The 16756-nt window shown below is 40.4% G+C and overlaps 1 protein-coding gene across 1 annotated transcript in view; it reads right to left on the bottom strand.

The window, feature by feature from the left end:
* The window catches only part of pibf1 (progesterone immunomodulatory binding factor 1), a 199708-nt gene that overhangs the window by 39285 nt on the left and 143667 nt on the right, over window positions 1–16756 (bottom strand). Inside the window, exon 15 of the mRNA XM_028799614.2 lies at window positions 891–1021. Within this exon, the coding sequence (XP_028655447.1) occupies window positions 891–1021 (131 nt within the window). The remainder of the gene's footprint in view (window positions 1–890; window positions 1022–16756) is intronic.

Genomic DNA, 16756 nt, shown 5'->3' on the forward strand with positions numbered 1-16756 from the left:
GATTTTTTTAAATATACCCTTTAAATGTTAAACATAATCACTTTCATGTAGAAAAGCTCAAGACCCTGAATGTCAACAACAGTAATTCAGTCATTTTAATGGATTGCTTGTTCAGACTTCTGCATTGAAAGTATCAGTGGTTCAACGTAATACATTAAAACTGATTTATTATCTCAGTTGAAAGTAACAGGTAAAGATTTTTAAAATGTGCATTAAAAAATAGTGATATTATAACACAACACAGCAAAGAATTTTCTTGTAATGGAAAATGGTGTAGTACAGTAATATTCAAAGTTAATTTCTACTTCTGTCATCCATACTCTGGTCTCAACATACATCACAAAAATTGTAGGTTAGGTGAATCTGCGACCCTCAAATGTTTCCATATGAATAACTGTGAGTAATCATGACCCTCCAAGGATAGGCTTCATCTCACCAACTACTGTGTTGGAGTAAATTTAAATAATTGGACACAAAAATAGGATTCAATTGAGTGTTAAATAAATTGGGGTACTGAAGGAACATTGACAAGATTTTCTGGTAATAAATTACAAATTCAATAAAAACAAATTTTTCAACTTAACCAAAGTTATACTCAACACATGAAATTTTGGCTATTACAGTGGTTTTGCTGTGAAGTTCATTATTCATATTAATACAAGAAGACTACAGCTAAAAGAAAAAAGTCAATATACTGTACTGGTGTAGACCATATAACTAGGAAAAGACCAAAACGTTTCAAACTTCTAGCGTACTTGTGCTGTCATGTGGTGTTGTAATTCAGTTTAACCAAACCTAAAGGAAGCTGCACATTCATTTTTCAGTAATCAGAAAGGAAACACACGTCCACTGACTTTTTATATTTAATACAACAAAGTAAAACTATTCACCTGATTTCTTCACCCATCAATATGAGACGCTCTTTCTGTGAATTTATCTGAGAGTCACGATGACGAATAGCTTCTATTAAATAGCTGTATGGCTGCTGTGTTTGGTTTAAAAGCTGATTCACCTCTTCCAACTAAAACATAAAAAATGAAATAAAAATAATGTTAAAAAGCAGTGGTAATCTGCTAAATATAAGATAATAAATAATACAAAATTAAAAATCAACTGTACCTATAAAAACAACTCTTAAGTAACATTAAGTCATAAACAATTTTATAGACACCTAAAGCACAAAACACTTGATACAACTTTTAACAATGATTGAATTTCAAATGAAACCAACACCAATTTGTGATACTTTTCATGCTTAAACAAAGATAAAGAAAAGGAATGTGAATTTATAGTGAAATAAAAAAAGGATTCAGTGCTTACTACAGAACAAAAGCCCAAAAGTATAGGTTTCAAATTAATTTTTAAGCAGGTAAAGGGGAAAGCAGACTAAAGTTTTAGGTTAAGTACACAATATGAAATTAACATGGTACCCAAAAAGATATCTGCAAGCTTAGTGTTTCACCAGGAGGAAAGATGTGCACCAACTTACTTTACAACTTTACAGTACCACAAAAGCTGTTTAATCCCATGATCAGAAACACATAATAAAGGTAACATTGATTTTAATTGTGTCAAAAGATAAAATAATATACTGCACTTAGGGTCATAAAAGAAAATTAAAATATTCAGAAATTCTCATTAATCTAGTCTCTAATGCTTAAAAAGTTGAAGCTTTTATTCTTAGAAGCATGGGCTTGGTTGACGGTTACTAATAGTCCGCAATATCTTTGAGGCATTTCTGATTAGAGATTAACTATCATCAAAATGTAGACTCTAACAATCAAATCACAAAATAAAGCTGAAAATATAAAGCTCAAATATGACTAATGGAATCAAAGTACTTTTCTCGCTCTGCACTTGTATAGATCTTTTTATTAAACATTTAAAACCTGTCAGGTACATTCTATAAATTCTTCTAGTGTCTTCCAGGGGCTTATTTCTTGAATTTGCTGTAAATTTATCTTCCATATTTGTACAATTTTTTTTTAAATGTAATATGGCATGTACTACGCTTTTAATACAATTTTATAATATTTTTGTACCTGTAAAGATCCCTACTACCATGGTGCTTGCAGTTAAATGGTGTAGTACAGTACAAATACTGGCTAATCAGTTGCAAATCAATGGAAAAACTTCTACATTCTGCAAACTGCTATGTTTTGCAAGAGATCTCAGTTTTCTCCTCCAAAATAACTTTTGATCTCACTGTCTACTGAAGTACCATTGCTCACATGTCCTCCCTTTAAGTTAAATGCATATGCTTAGCAGAAATAATTTTTGTAATACCTATATGTTTTAACACAGCACTAAGTCAACAAAAGCAAAGGATTCAGTGATAAATAAGACATCTGTAGCTTCTGCTTCATGCTCTTCCATTTACCTTTAATCTTTCATAGCATCAGAATATTCTCCAGTTAAAGCTGTATTTTCATTATGTGTTCAAAGTATTTGGATTTTACTTTCACTACCAGTCCTTATAGTGAAGTTTTTTTTCTAATCTCTTTGATTATTTGTTTGATCTTTGAGCCCAAATAACTTTCCACAGTCTTCTCAAGCACCACAATTTAAAAATGTTAGTTTTCCTGCAGACAATTTCCCCTACTGATTAGCTCTTACAGCTGTACGTTTTTAACAATATGTTTTTTCTCTTGAATATCTTGTCCAAGTTTTCTATAGTTTTTCTCCTTTGAAGCAAATGTTTTTTTAAGTTCATACAATCATCACCTGCACATATCTTTGAGGACAGGAAAAGAAAATTGGTCAGTAGAACTATTTGTTACCCATCAAGTTGCCAAGGATTAACAGGGCTTTTTGATTGCTAATAGTAATCTAAATTTTGTTTTCTCTTCCTTCAAATTCATTACCAGACTCAACTACTTCTTACTTTAGAGTGTCATCACTAACACATTAAGGCTGTTAACATTTCTTCTAACAAATTTAATTCCAGTTTCTGATTTCTGTAGAGTCATGATGCATTTCTTTCAAAATCATCAGTTATATTGCTTCTTGGTCAACATACAGATTCCTCAAGAGGCAAATCAAGGTGATGTGGTATTCCTTTTTTTGGTTTAAAGAGCGTATTGTCTTTAGCTGTGGTTCACAAGGACAAACACTTGAGTAATCAATGATGTAGAAGAAACTTTTTCTGAAACTGTCTTGCGTTCTTCATTATCTAGATGATGCTTGTAATCTGATCTCTAGTGCCTCTGCCTCTTCTGAGACCAGTTTGTACTTCTGGCAGTTCTTAGTCTCCCAAATTTTATTGTTATATAACATTGAATTACAGTGGATTTAATTTGCTTTTATTTAATAATGACCAACAGAAAGACTATTATCATAGTGAAAACAGACCTCTCCAAGTGACGTAAATTAATTGTAAATCTAACATAACAAAATTATTCATCGCATAAGCATTCACAACTTTTAATATGACACACCCAATTCAACACTGGTGCAGCCAAGTGGTTTTAGAAGTCTCCTAATTAGCTAAGTGGAGATCACCTGTCAGTAGTCATGGTGTTTCATTTAAATATAATAGAAATGCACCTGAACCAGGGAGGTCCAACTTGTGGGAGTCATTATTGTTGCTTAACCTATTCGGTGAAGGCAAAAGAACACTCAGAGGTGATTGAAAAGCACAAGTCAGGGTATGGATACAATAAAATGTTCGAGTCACTGAATATCCCATGGAACACAGATAAATGGAAAGAATATGGCACAGCTATAAATCTGCATGGAGCAGAAAATAAACTAAAAATGAGTGATCATGCAACAAGACGACTAGTGAAGGAGGCCACCAAGAGACTTTACATCACTCTGAAGAAGTTAAAAGCTACAATGCCATCTTAGCTAGAGTTTGTCACAAGCCACATGGGAGATTCTGAAGTCAAATGTGAGAATGTTCTATGGTTTGATGAGAGCAAAACTGTACTTTTTGGCTATTATAATAAATATTATGTTTGGTCATGGCAGCATTATGCAGTGGGGATGTTCCCCTTCAGCAGGCTCTGGAAGATTTGAGAAGGTATAACAAAAAATAAATATAAAATACAGGGAGCTGCAAGAAACCTGCATCTTGGGAAAAATGTGTTTTCCAGCCTGAAGCATAAAGTCAAAAAGGACAAGATGTGGTAGAAAAAAGTGTACAAGCAATAGGGATAACCGCACCCTGGAGAGGATTGTGAAACAAAACCCATTCAAAAATGTGGGGGAGATTCACAAAGAGTGGACTGCAGCTGGAGTCAGTGCTTCAAGAACCACCACGCACAGACGTATGCAAGACATGGGTTTCAGCTGTCGCATTCCTTGTGTCAAGCCACTCTTGAACAAGAGACAGCGTCAGAAGCGTCTTGCCTGGGCTAAAGACAAAAAGGACTGGACTGCTGCTGAGTGGTCCAAAGTTATGTTCTCTGATGAAAGTAAATTTTGTATTTCCTTTGGAAATCAAGGACCCAGAGTCTGGAGGAAGAGAGGAGAGGCACAGAAACCACGTTGCGGGAGGCCCAGTGTAAAGTTTCCACAGTCAGTGATGGTGTGGGGTGCCATGTCATCTGCTGGTGTTGGTCCATTGTGTTTTCTGAGGTCCAAGGTCAACGCAGCCGTCTACCAGGAAGTTTTAGAGCACTTCATGCTTCCTGCTGCTGACGAACTTTATGGAGATGCAGATTTCATTTTCCAACAGGACCTGGCACCTGCACACAGTGCCAAAGCTACCAGTACCTGGTTTAAGGACCATGGTATCCCTGTTCTTGATTGGCCAGCAAACTCACCTGACCTTAACCCCATAGATTTTCTATGGGGTATTGTGAAGAGGAAGATGCAATACGCCAGACCCAACAATTCAGAAGAGCTGAAGGCCACTATCTGAGCAACATGGGCTCTCATAACACCTGAGGAGTGCCACAGACTGATGGACTCCATGCCATGCCGCATTGCTGCAGTAATCCAGGCCAAAGGAGCCCCAACTAAATACTGAGTGCTGTACATGCTCATACTTTTCATGTTCATACCTTTCAGTTGGCCAACATTTCTAAAAATCCTTTTTTTGCATTGGCCTTAACTGATATTCTAATTTTCCGAGATACTGAATTTGGGACTTTCATTAGTTGTCAGTTATAATCATCAACAATAAAAGAAATAAACATTTGAAATACATCAGTCTGTGTGTAATGAATGAATCTAATATACAAGTTTCACTTTTTGAATGGAATTAATGAAATAAATCAACTTTGTCATGATATTCTAATTTTATGACCAGCACCTGTAATGCTGGTGCCTCGCTTGTAGGACATTACTTTGCCAGCATGTTAAATTTGTGCAATTGTTTGATACTTTGAACATTTTTGTAGTATTGACCTTGTCTGAACGTGGAATATAAAGGGACCTTTTTCCTATCCAATGTTTTCCAAATATGCTGACATAATGTGTGATCAGGGAATAACTCATCATGAATATCAGTAACCCTTCCTTTAACCGCCACCTTATCGTGGTGGAGGGGTTTGCGTGTCCCAATGATCCTAGGAGCTCTGTTGTCCAGGGCTTTATGCCCCTGGTAGGGCCACCCAAGGCAAACTGGTCCTAGGTGAGGGATGAGACAAACAGCGGTTAAACAAACCTCCTATGAAGAAAAACAATTTTGGACGGCGTTTTCCCTTGCCCGGATGCGGGGTCACCGGGGCCCCACTCTGGAGCCAGGCTTGGAGGTGGGGCTCGATGGTGAGCGCCTGGTGGCCGGGCCTGCACCCATGGGGCTCGGCCGGGCACAGCCCGAAGAGGCAACGTGGGTCCCCCTTCCCATGGGCTCACCACCTATGGGAGGGGCCAAGGAGGTCGGGTGCAGTGTGAGTTGGGTGGTGGCCGAAGGCGGGGACCTTGGCGGTCCGATCCTCGGCTACAGAAGCTGGCTCTTGGGACGTGGAATGTCACCTCTCTGAAGGGGAAGGAGCCTGAGCTAGTGCGCGAAGTTGAGAGGTTCCGGCTAGATATAGTCGGACTCACCTCGACGCACAGCTTGGACTCTGGAACCAATCTCCTTGAGAGGGGCTGGACTCTGTACCACTCTGGAGTTGCCCCTGGTGAGAGGCGCCGAGCAGGTGTGGGTATACTTATTGCCCCCCAACTTGGAGCCTGTACATTGGGGTTTACCCCGGTGGACGAGAGGGTAGCCTCCCTTCGCCTTCGGGTGGGGGGACGGGTCCTAACTGTTGTTTGTGCGTATGCACCAAGCAGCAGTTCGGAGAACCCACCCTTTTTGGAGTCCCTGGAGGGTGTGCTAGAGGGCATACCTTCTGGGGACTGCCTCGTTCTGCTGGGAGACTTCAATGCTCACGTGGGCAATGACAGTGAGACCTGGAAGGGCGTGATTGGGAGGAATGGCCCCCCCCCGATCTGAACCCGAGCGGTGTTTTGTTATTGGACTTCTGTGCTCGTCACGGATTGTCCATAACGAACACCATGTTCAAGCATAGGGGTGTTCATATGTGCACTTGGCACCAGGACACCCTAGGCCTCAGTTCGATGATCGACTTTGTGGTCGTGTCGTCGGACTTGTGGCCACGTCTTGGACACTCGGGTGAAGAGAGGGGCGGAGCTGTCAACTGATCACCACCTGGTGGTGAGTTGGCTTCGATGGTGGGGGAGGATGCCGGTCAGGCGTGGTAGGCCCAAACGTGTTGTGAGGGTCTGCTGGGAACGTCTGGCAGAGCCCCTTGTCAGAAGTAGCTTCAACTCCCACCTCCGGCAGAACTTCGACCACATCCCGAGGGAGGTGGGGGACATTGAGTCCGAATGGGCCATGTTCCGTGCCTCTATTGTTGAGGCAGCTGACCGGAGCTGTGGCCGTAAGGTGGTCGGTGCCTGTCGTGGCGGCAATCCCCGAACCCGTTGGTGGACACCGGTGGTGAAGGATGCCGTCAAGCTGAAGAAGGAGTCCTACAGGACCCTTTTGTCCTGTGGGACCCTGGAGGCAGCTGATAGGTACCGGCAGGCCAAGCGGAATGTGGCTTTGGTGGTTGCTGAGGCAAAAACTCGGGCGTGGGAGGAGTTTGGGGAGGCCATGGAGAACGACTTTCAGACGGCTTCGAGGAGATTCTGGTCCACCATCCGGCGTCTCAGGAAGGGGAAGCAGTGCAGTGTCAACACTGTATATGGTGGGGATGGTGCGCTGCTGACCTCGACTCGGGACGTTGTGGGTCGGTGGGGGGAGTACTTCGAAGACCTCCTCAATCCCATTAACATGCCTTCCAATGAGGAAGCAGAGCCTGGGGACTCAGAGGTGGGCTCCCCCATCTCTGGGACTGAGGTCACCGAGGTGGTCAAAAAACTCCTTGGTGGCAGGGCCCTGGGGGTGGATGAGATACGCCCGGAGTTCCTCAAGGCTCTGGATGTTGTAGGACTGTCTTGGCTGACACGCCTCTGCAACATCGCATGGACATCAGGGACAGTGCCTCTGGATTGGCAGACCGGGGTGGTGGTCCCCCTCTTTAAGAAGGGGGATCAGAGGGTGTGTTCCAACTACAGAGGGATCACACTCCTCAGCCTCCCTGGAAAAGTCTATTCAGGGGACCTGGAGAGGAGGGTCCGTCGGATAGTCGAGCCTCGGATTCAGGAGGAACAGTGTGGTTTTCGTCCTGGTCGCGGAACAGTGGACCAGCTCTATACCCTTAGCAGGGTCCTGGAGGGTGCATGGGAGTTTGCCCAACCAGTCTACATGTGTTTTGTGGACTTGGAAAAGGCATTCGACCGTGTCTCTCGGGGAATCCTGTGGGGGGTACTCCGAGAGTATGGGGTACCAGCCCCCCTGATAAGGGCTGTTCGGTCCCTGTACGATCGGTGCCAGAGCTTGGTCCGCATTGCCGGCAGTAAGTCGAACCCGTTTCCAGTGAGAGTTGGACTCCGCCAGGGCTGCCCTTTGTCACCGATTCTGTTCATAACTTTTATGGACAGAATTTCTAGGCGCAGCCAGGGCGTTGAGGGGGTCCGGTTTGGTGGGCTCAGGATTGGGTCACTGCTTTTTGCAGATGATGTTGTCCTGTTTGCTTCATCAGGCCGTGATCTCCAGCTCTCTCTGGATCGGTTCGCAGCCGAGTGTGAAGCGGCTGGGATGAGAATCAGCACCTCCAAATCCGAGACCATGGTCCTCAGCCGGAAAAGGGTGGAGTGCCCTCTCAGGGTTGGTAGCGAGATCCTGCCCCAAGTGGAGGAGTTCAAGTATCTCGGGGTCTTGTTCACGAGTGAGGGAAGAATGGAGCGTGAGATCGACAGGCGGATCGGTGCGGCATCCGCAGTAATGCGGGCGCTGCATCGGTCTGTCGTGGTGAAAAAGGAGCTGAGCCGTAAGGCTCAGCTCTCAATTTACCAGTCGATCTATGTTCCTACCCTCACCTATGGTCATGAGCTATGGGTAGTGACCGAAAGAACGAGATCGCGAATACAAGTGGCTGAAATGAGTTTCCTCCGCAGGGTGTCTGGGCTTTCCCTTAAAGATAGGGTGAGAAGCTCAGTCATCCGGGAGGGGCTCAGAGTAGAGCCGCTGCTCCTCCGCATCGAGAGGAGTCAGATGAGGTGGCTCGGGCATCTGATCAGGATGCCTCCTGGACGCCTCCCTGGTGAGGTGTTCCCGGGCACGTCTAACCGGGAGGAGGCCCCGGGGAAGACCCAGGACACGCTGGAGGGACTATGTCTCTCGACTGGCCTGGGAACGCCTTGGGATTCTCCCGGAAGAGCTAGAAGAAGTGGCCGGGGAGAGGGAAGTCTGGGCATCTCTGCTCAAGCTGCTGCCCCCGCGACCCGACCTCGGATAAGCGGGAGACAATGGATGTTTGGATGGATGAATATCAGCAATGTTTAATGCAATTCTGTATAGTTCACCAACATGTTCATGCCACATCTTCTTAATCTCTACTACTTCTGTTTGATCCCTTCAACCTATGTCAATAATCATGATAATTTCTGCATGAAAGGATCTCTTTTTTGAAAAGGCGTACCATCTTTCCAAATCTGCTTTATTTTTGAATTGCTCATTTAAGAATGCTTCTAAACTGTCATACTGTGTAATAGCTTGGAAAATATACTGAGTAAAAGAGATGTAAAATTTTCTTTTCCCGTGGGTAAACCTGAAGTCATTTTATCTTTCAGCACATTACTAGGACTAAACCAAACCTGAGGTTATAATATAGTTACAATAAAGTTCAAATCCACTATTCCTTTCACAAAGTGATTTTTTTTCTTGCTAAAATGCCAAGTCTCTCTCAGGAGGCCTTTTCTTTTTTTTGAGTCAATGTTTGGACACATATCTTTGAGCAGAAATTGTGCACAATGTAAAGTGATTGGCAAAATCCTGCATCTGCAATTACAAATTGGTGGTGTTTTGCTGCCTCTGCTGCTTTTTACTTTTCTCCTTTTTTCAACCATTTATAAAGCATCATTAGACAAACACTTATCTTTTTTAGGCTTCTTTATTTTTAGAATATTTTATTACTGCCTCCTGAACAATGTCACAAACTTCTGTTCATTGTTCATCAGGCACTCTATCTACCACATTTAAACTTGTTTGCAGTAGGAAAGTACAAAATGTGTGCCATTATTACACAGATGCAACAAAATATGTAAAAGACACAATTGAAAATTAATCATAAGTACACAGTCTCAACATTAATATAATGAAGAATAATTACCTTTAACAGTACACAAAATAATAATTCAGAATTCAGCAGCACCACAACATAATTCAAAATGTTTAGAGCTCTAGGAATGAAAGAGTTCCTAAATCTGTCGCTTTTTACCCTTTCAACAAGATCTGGGTTATGACTTGTAATAGGCCAATCCTGGATATTCACATTTTTAGTCAGTTTGTTATTCTGCAGTATGTTAAGGGTCATTGCCATGATGAAAATTAAGCTTTTGTCTGAACTTAGGCTTTCTTACAAACAGCAATTGGGGATCTTCATAGACCTTAATTCAACCATTTAGCTCCCTTATCATTGTTTAAATAAACACTTTTGAATTATCACCATTTATTGTAAGTGGCACTGATCCAACCTTGACTTCATGTTGCACAACAACAAGAAGTCAATTTGAAAAGGAGTACAAGGCATTCTTTGAAGCAAAACGACACATTTTATTGGCTACCTGAACAGATTACAGCTCAGGCCCCATCTTCAGGCAGGCTGTAGTCAGTTTCCTTTTTGATAACAATAAAGGATTGGTTAAAAATTAATTTATGTCAGACACTGGCACAATCATTATTGCTATAATGACAGCAGGTGCTTTAATGATCCTGGAAATGGGAGTTTTATCCCTACTACTTTATTACTGCATTGCCAGCTTATAACTTGACAAATACAAATACAGTTACCTATAAATCCCAAAGCAAGTTGTAACATAATACTTTTGTTTCTAGAACATACGTCATATTTTCTTCCTCATCCCAGAAGGTTTATTAGCAACTCCAAACTGGATTGGTGCAAGAGAGAGTAAGTGTACATGTAAGTGTCCAATACTGATAAGCTCACATTTTGGTCTGGTTCCTGCTTTGTGCTGTATGTTTTTGAGAAATGTTTGCTTTTGCCACATGGCCACCCCTGGTAGTGAGGAATGTTGTCAAGACAACAAACTTACTAATGCCTTTAATAAATACATTAACTTACTAAATTAGAGAGAGATCAGATTAAAAAAATGAAAAATAACTAAAATAAATTGTTAATAGCTGCCTGACTGGATTTGTCCAACAGAGTACGTACGTAAAAAGAACCAGTTTCCTTAGACTACTGAAACCTGCTAGAACCTACTGAGCAGTATACCAGTGAAAATTCATAAAACCTAAAATTAAACACTAGAAAATGTCCCTCTAAATCGTGTAAACACCATGGGTTAAATAGAGATATTTAAAGCATGAAACCAATGACTGTAATGCAAAGTATTCTGAATGATTGCAAATAGCTTTATAAGTAATTTAATATATCCTTCATCTTTTGATGTTTTACAGTTGTTGGTCCATTCATTGAAATTTACTTATAGAAACTGATGAATATGTACACATATTTAAGTTTATAAATGAATACAAACATTTATTTCCTTAGGAAAAAACTGAAACAAATAAGGCTATACTTAAGTGACAGTTTACAGTGTCATTTTTAGACTGCTTGAGATTTGTGACATGGTTTGAAATGCTGGCACTCATAACATCATGCAATTTAAAGGGCAACAGCTGAGTAAAATATTAGAGGCACTCGCTTCCTTATTGATGAATAAATTAAGAAACAAATACATGTATTTAAAAATACAGAAGTTGTTTTAAGTTGAACCAATGCAGATATAAATATACTAAACTCAGAACTGAATCAAGTGTAAACTGAATTACTTTTCAGTTCATAAGATACAAACTTAACAACCATTTCTGGTTGAATAAATGTAGTTTGCTTCATATTCTTCAGATGTATAATTAAAAGTAGGTATCACAGAAATACAATTCATCAGTCTGCAGTTTCTTTTTAAAACATTTTTACTGATGACATCTGCAATATTCTTCTTTTTTTTTACATTTTACAATTGATTTCACTAAGTCCATTCCTGAAAGTGATTTGTCCAAAAACTGCAAGTTACTCAAACTGCTTCAGCTATAACAATGTATCGGTTTTGCTGCTCTGTACCTCCAAAACGAGCAATAACAAAGAAGTGTTTGATTGAGGTTATTGTTACTTAAAGAAGGTCCATCAGTTAATAAAGCTAAATGATAATGTCTTCAATATTCTTTTAAAATTTAAACAAAATGTTCACCAACATTAAGATTACATAGTATTCTGGGTGAGCTGTTTATTTACTCAGACATGCTATTAGGATTTAATTAAAGATTTGATCATGTTTTAAGAGTTACATGCAGAAATACAGAAACACCTAAAGGGCTCAAAAGACTTTTCACCCTGGAACTGTACTTTATACACAAAAGAAAAAAAATTGAAAACTTAATTTTCCTTATTAATAAAATCAGTTTCACATGTACACATCTTGGTTACCTGATCTGCTGAGCTATTTCTTTATACAAGTAAGCCAAAATACTGAGCTAAATTTTTAAAAAGATGAGGGCACAGATGCAAGCATTGTAAAGAGCAAAATCTGGATTTTTCTTGTACCGTTTTAACAAAACAAAAAAAAAATCCACCTCTGATGCTGTAACAGCATTTATATACATAGCACATTTTCATACAAAATGTGCAGTTTAGAGTGCTTTATATTTAAATAAATGTAAATGTTGAGACCAGGGCAGCATGGTGGCGCAGTGGTAGCGCTGCTGCCTCGCAGTTAGGAGACCCGGGTTTGCTTCCCGGGTCCTCCCTGCGTGGAGTTTGCATGTTCTCCCGGTGTTGGCCGTGATTGGCTCCAGCAGACGCCCGTGACCCTGTAGTTATGATATAGCAGGTTGGATAATGGATGGATAAATGCGGAGACCAAATTTCTTTCATGGCCTTATTGGGAGACCCGGTAAAGAATCACTGACAAAAGAGGAAAGAAATCATGTCAACTTTGAGTAGTAAATTGAGAAAAAGATTGCACATTAAAATGTTAAGTGGAATAGAAATATGCACTCAGGGATAAATACAGTGTAACTAATACCAAATACAAAATTATTAAGTGACTTTCTCCAAATTCACGTTCAAAAGACTTTTGACAGGTATTGAACCTTATTATAGACCACCATAAAAAACCTAGAGGATCCTACAAACTGCATACTCTGAACCTCAACATAATGCATAGGACATTGTGCCCTTAAATCTGACAGCATTCACTAATAGCTACATGAACACTGGCCAGACCATTCTGTAACAGAGAAACATAACTGCTCCATGGATTCATGCTATTCTGTATACTCCTCTTCATCCACAATATGTCCTTTCCTGTCTCATAATTTCAGAGTAACAGACACCCTGGACTTCAAATCCAACTGTTAAAGCACTTATAGGCCAACCTAACTTTCGGAATACGAGAGAAACTGAATACAACAGTACAAGTATCACCAACCCATCAGTGCCACCTGGTGGTACACCTATGCTAGGGAAAGACAAATGTGATATCTAGTGTGCGTGAAAATACTGTACCTGGCAAGAAAAAAGAGTACATAGTCCTATGTTGCAAAGACATAAAACTGAATATATATATATATATATATATATATATATATATATATATTCTTAATACTTCATGTTTAAGTTAAATACTGAATCTTCCCTCTTTTACTCCAGGTGATTACTGAATACTTCTAAATGTATTCTTAAAATATGTAAATTATCATATTATTTTGGTTAAATATCAATTTTGCTTTACTGGTTATAAGATTAAAGAGTGTGCTTATGTAACCAATGAAGAAAGGAGAAGAAAAGAATGTGTTTCCTATAAGGGAGAATAAAATAGTTAAATTAAGTGCTCTGTAATATTGTCATAGAAAATAATAGTATTTTATCTCATTTTTTGTATTAAAAAAAGTCTTGTCTTGAAAGGGGAATGAGAATTTTTCATAGTAAAACTCCTGTTGCTATTAGGGCATTGAATGCCACCTAATCACCTCCAATGCAGCAGTGCAATAAACGACATCTTGTGCAATAGTGTTCATGTGCAATTAAGGTCTTATGTTGAATGTTTGTGTTCTACCTTATTTCTTCTTATCCTTTTTTTAGTTATATTTTGACACCATAGGGACTGCACCTAATTTCACTGTATTTGTTACAATGACAATAAAGATATTCTGAACATCAGCAATAACAGGAAACTTACTGGACAGAACTCAACAGTTTCCTTTAATTTTGAATATATAAGAAAATTTTAATATACTCTAAATTCACACCTTGGTGTAACATCCCTACTGGATGAAACTAGAATCTTTTGAATTAACCTGCACAATGGTCAAACAGAGAGGGGAAATTAAACTAGTCTGCAAGCACTGTGTGTGTAACAGGGGTTGTTTCTCTTAACTGGCACCATGAGCACTTCTGAGAAATCCCACCCCTGATTGGGGAAGGGACATTATCAAAATTTCATATCACAATTATAGTGACCAAATAATAATTAAAAAAAAAAATAATAATAATATACTTCAAAATCATGTCACCATGTTTTACATTGAAATAGAACAAATTGTCACTGCATCAGCTGTCTTAAGGCAGTTGTTAAATTGGTAGATGCTACATATAGAGATAACTAAACCATAAATAACTTATATGAACAACATTTATGTCCAGTTTGCAATAACCACATGTAAACATACAAAACAGCAGATTTTTAACAATATCGCAATACCTACATAAATCACTCAAATATGCAACTGCTAACATTACTAAGAACTACTAATAAGGTACTGAATGATTTGGAAATTGTAGAGGGAGAAGTACTGCTTAGATTAAATAGGCGGAAATCAAATAAATCACCAGAACCAGATCATATTTATCATCGAGATCTTAAGGAGATTAGCGAGTACACTGTGCACTGGGGAAATTCCAAAGGACTGGAAAATGGCAAATATTATCCCATTATATAAAAAGGGTGACTTGCCTGATCCAAGCAAATTAAGCTTAATGTGCATCACAGGTAAATTAATGGAAGGAAATATTATGGGAAAGACTGAGCAACACATGGCAAGAACAGGGGTTTTACTGAACAGTCAGCATGGTTAAGAAGACAGAAGTCATGTTTTACCAAAATGCTGGAATTCTATGAGAAAGCAACAAAAGGATATGATCAAAGTGGAATATATGATATTATTTATCTTTACTTTCAGAAAGCATTTGATAAGTTGCCACATGAGAGGTTGGGCGTCAAATTAAAGGAAGTGTAAATTTAGGGTGTCGTGATGCACAAACCAGTGTGTTTCTTTGTGCCGGTCCCAAGCCCAGATAAATGGGGAGGGTTACGTCAGGAAGGGCATCCGGTGTAAAATTTTGCCAAATCAATAGCAAACAACAATACAAATTTCCATACCGGATTGGTCGAGCCCCAGGTTAACAACGACTGCCACCAGTACTGTTAGTCAACAGGGTGCTGGCGGAAATTGGACTACTGTTGGCCGAAGAAGAAGAAGGAGAAGAAGAAGAAGAAGAGGGGGGAGACATGTCCGGAGGCAGGAGGAGAGGAGGAAAGTAAAGAGAGTGGAACTGAGGGTAGGAACTTTGAATGTGGGCAGTATGACTGGTAAGGGGAGAGAGTTAGCCGATATGATGGAAAGAAGGAAGGTTGATATATTGTGTGTGCAAGAGATTAAATGGAAGGGGAGTAAGGCCAGGTGGATTCAAATTGTTCTATCACGGTATGGATGGGAGGAGAAATGGAGTAGGGGTTATTCTGAAGGAACAGTATGTCAAGAGTGTTTTGGAGGTGATAAGAGTGTCAGACAGAGTAATGATTATGAAGCTGGAAACTGGAGGTGTGATGATGAATGTTGTTAGTGCATATGCACCGCACGTTGGGTGTGCAATGCGTGAGAATGAAGATTTTTGGAGTGAGTTGGATGAAGTGATGAACAGTGTACCCAAGGGACAGAAAGTGGTGATTGGAGTGGATTTCAATGGACATGTTGGTGAAGGGAACAGAGGAGACGAGGGGGTGATGGGTAGGTATGGTGTCAAGGAGAGGAATGAAGAAGGTCAGAGGATAGTGGATTGTGCCTAAAGGATGGACATGGCTGTGGTGAATACATATTTTAAGAAGAGGGAGGAACACAGGGTGATGTACAAGAGTGGACGAAGATGCACACAGGTAGATTACATCCTATGCAAAAGAGTCATTCTGAAGGAGATTGTAGACTGCAAAGTGGTGGCAGGGGAAAGTGTAGTTAAGCAGCATAGGATGACGTTGGAGATCAAGAAGAGGAAGAGAGTGAGGGCAGAGCCAAGGATCAAATGGTGGAAGTTGAAAAAGGAAGACTGCAAGGTTGAGTTTAGGGAAGAGGTGAGACAGGCACTGGGTGGCAGTGAAGAGTTACCAGACAGCTGGGAAACTACAGCAGATGTAGTAAGGGTGACAGCAAGAAGGGTGCTTGGCGTGACATCTGGAAAGAGGAAGGAGGAAAGGGAAACCTGGTGGTGGAATGAGGAAATACAGGAGAGTATACAGAGGAAGAGGATAGCAAAGAAGAAGTGGGACAGTCAGAGAGATGCAGAAAGTAGACAAAAGTACAAGAAGATAAGGCGCAAGGTGAAGAGAGGGGTGGTGAAGGCTAAAGAAAAGGCATATGATGAGTTGTATGAGAGGTTGGACACTAAGGAGGGAGAAAAGGACCTGTACCAATTGGCTAGATAGAGGGACCAAGCTGGGAAAGATGTGCAGCAGGTTAGGGTGATAAAAGATAAAGGTGGAAATGTACTCACAAGCGAGGAGAGTGTGTTGAGCAGATGGAAAGAGTACTTTGAAAGGCTGATGAAGAAAGAGAATGAGAGAGAGAAGAGATTGGATGATGTGGAGATAGTGAATCAGGAAGTGCAATGGATTAGAAAGGAGGAAGTAAGGACAGCAATGAAGAGGATGAAAAATGGAAAGGCCGTTGGTCCAGATGACATACCTATGGAAGCATGGAGGTGTTTAGGAGAGATGGCAGTGGAGTTTTTAACCAGATTGTTTAATGGAATCTTGGAAAGTGAGAGGATGCCTGAGGAGTGGAGAAGAAGTGTACTGGTGCCGATATTTAAGAATAAGGGGGATGTGCAGGACTGTATTAACTACAGGGGAATAAAATTGATGAGCCACAGCACACAGTTATGGGAAAGAGTAGTGGAAG

This window comes from Erpetoichthys calabaricus, chromosome 4 (genome assembly GCF_900747795.2).
Source record: "Erpetoichthys calabaricus chromosome 4, fErpCal1.3, whole genome shotgun sequence".
Classification (NCBI taxonomy): Eukaryota; Metazoa; Chordata; class Cladistia; order Polypteriformes; family Polypteridae; genus Erpetoichthys; species Erpetoichthys calabaricus.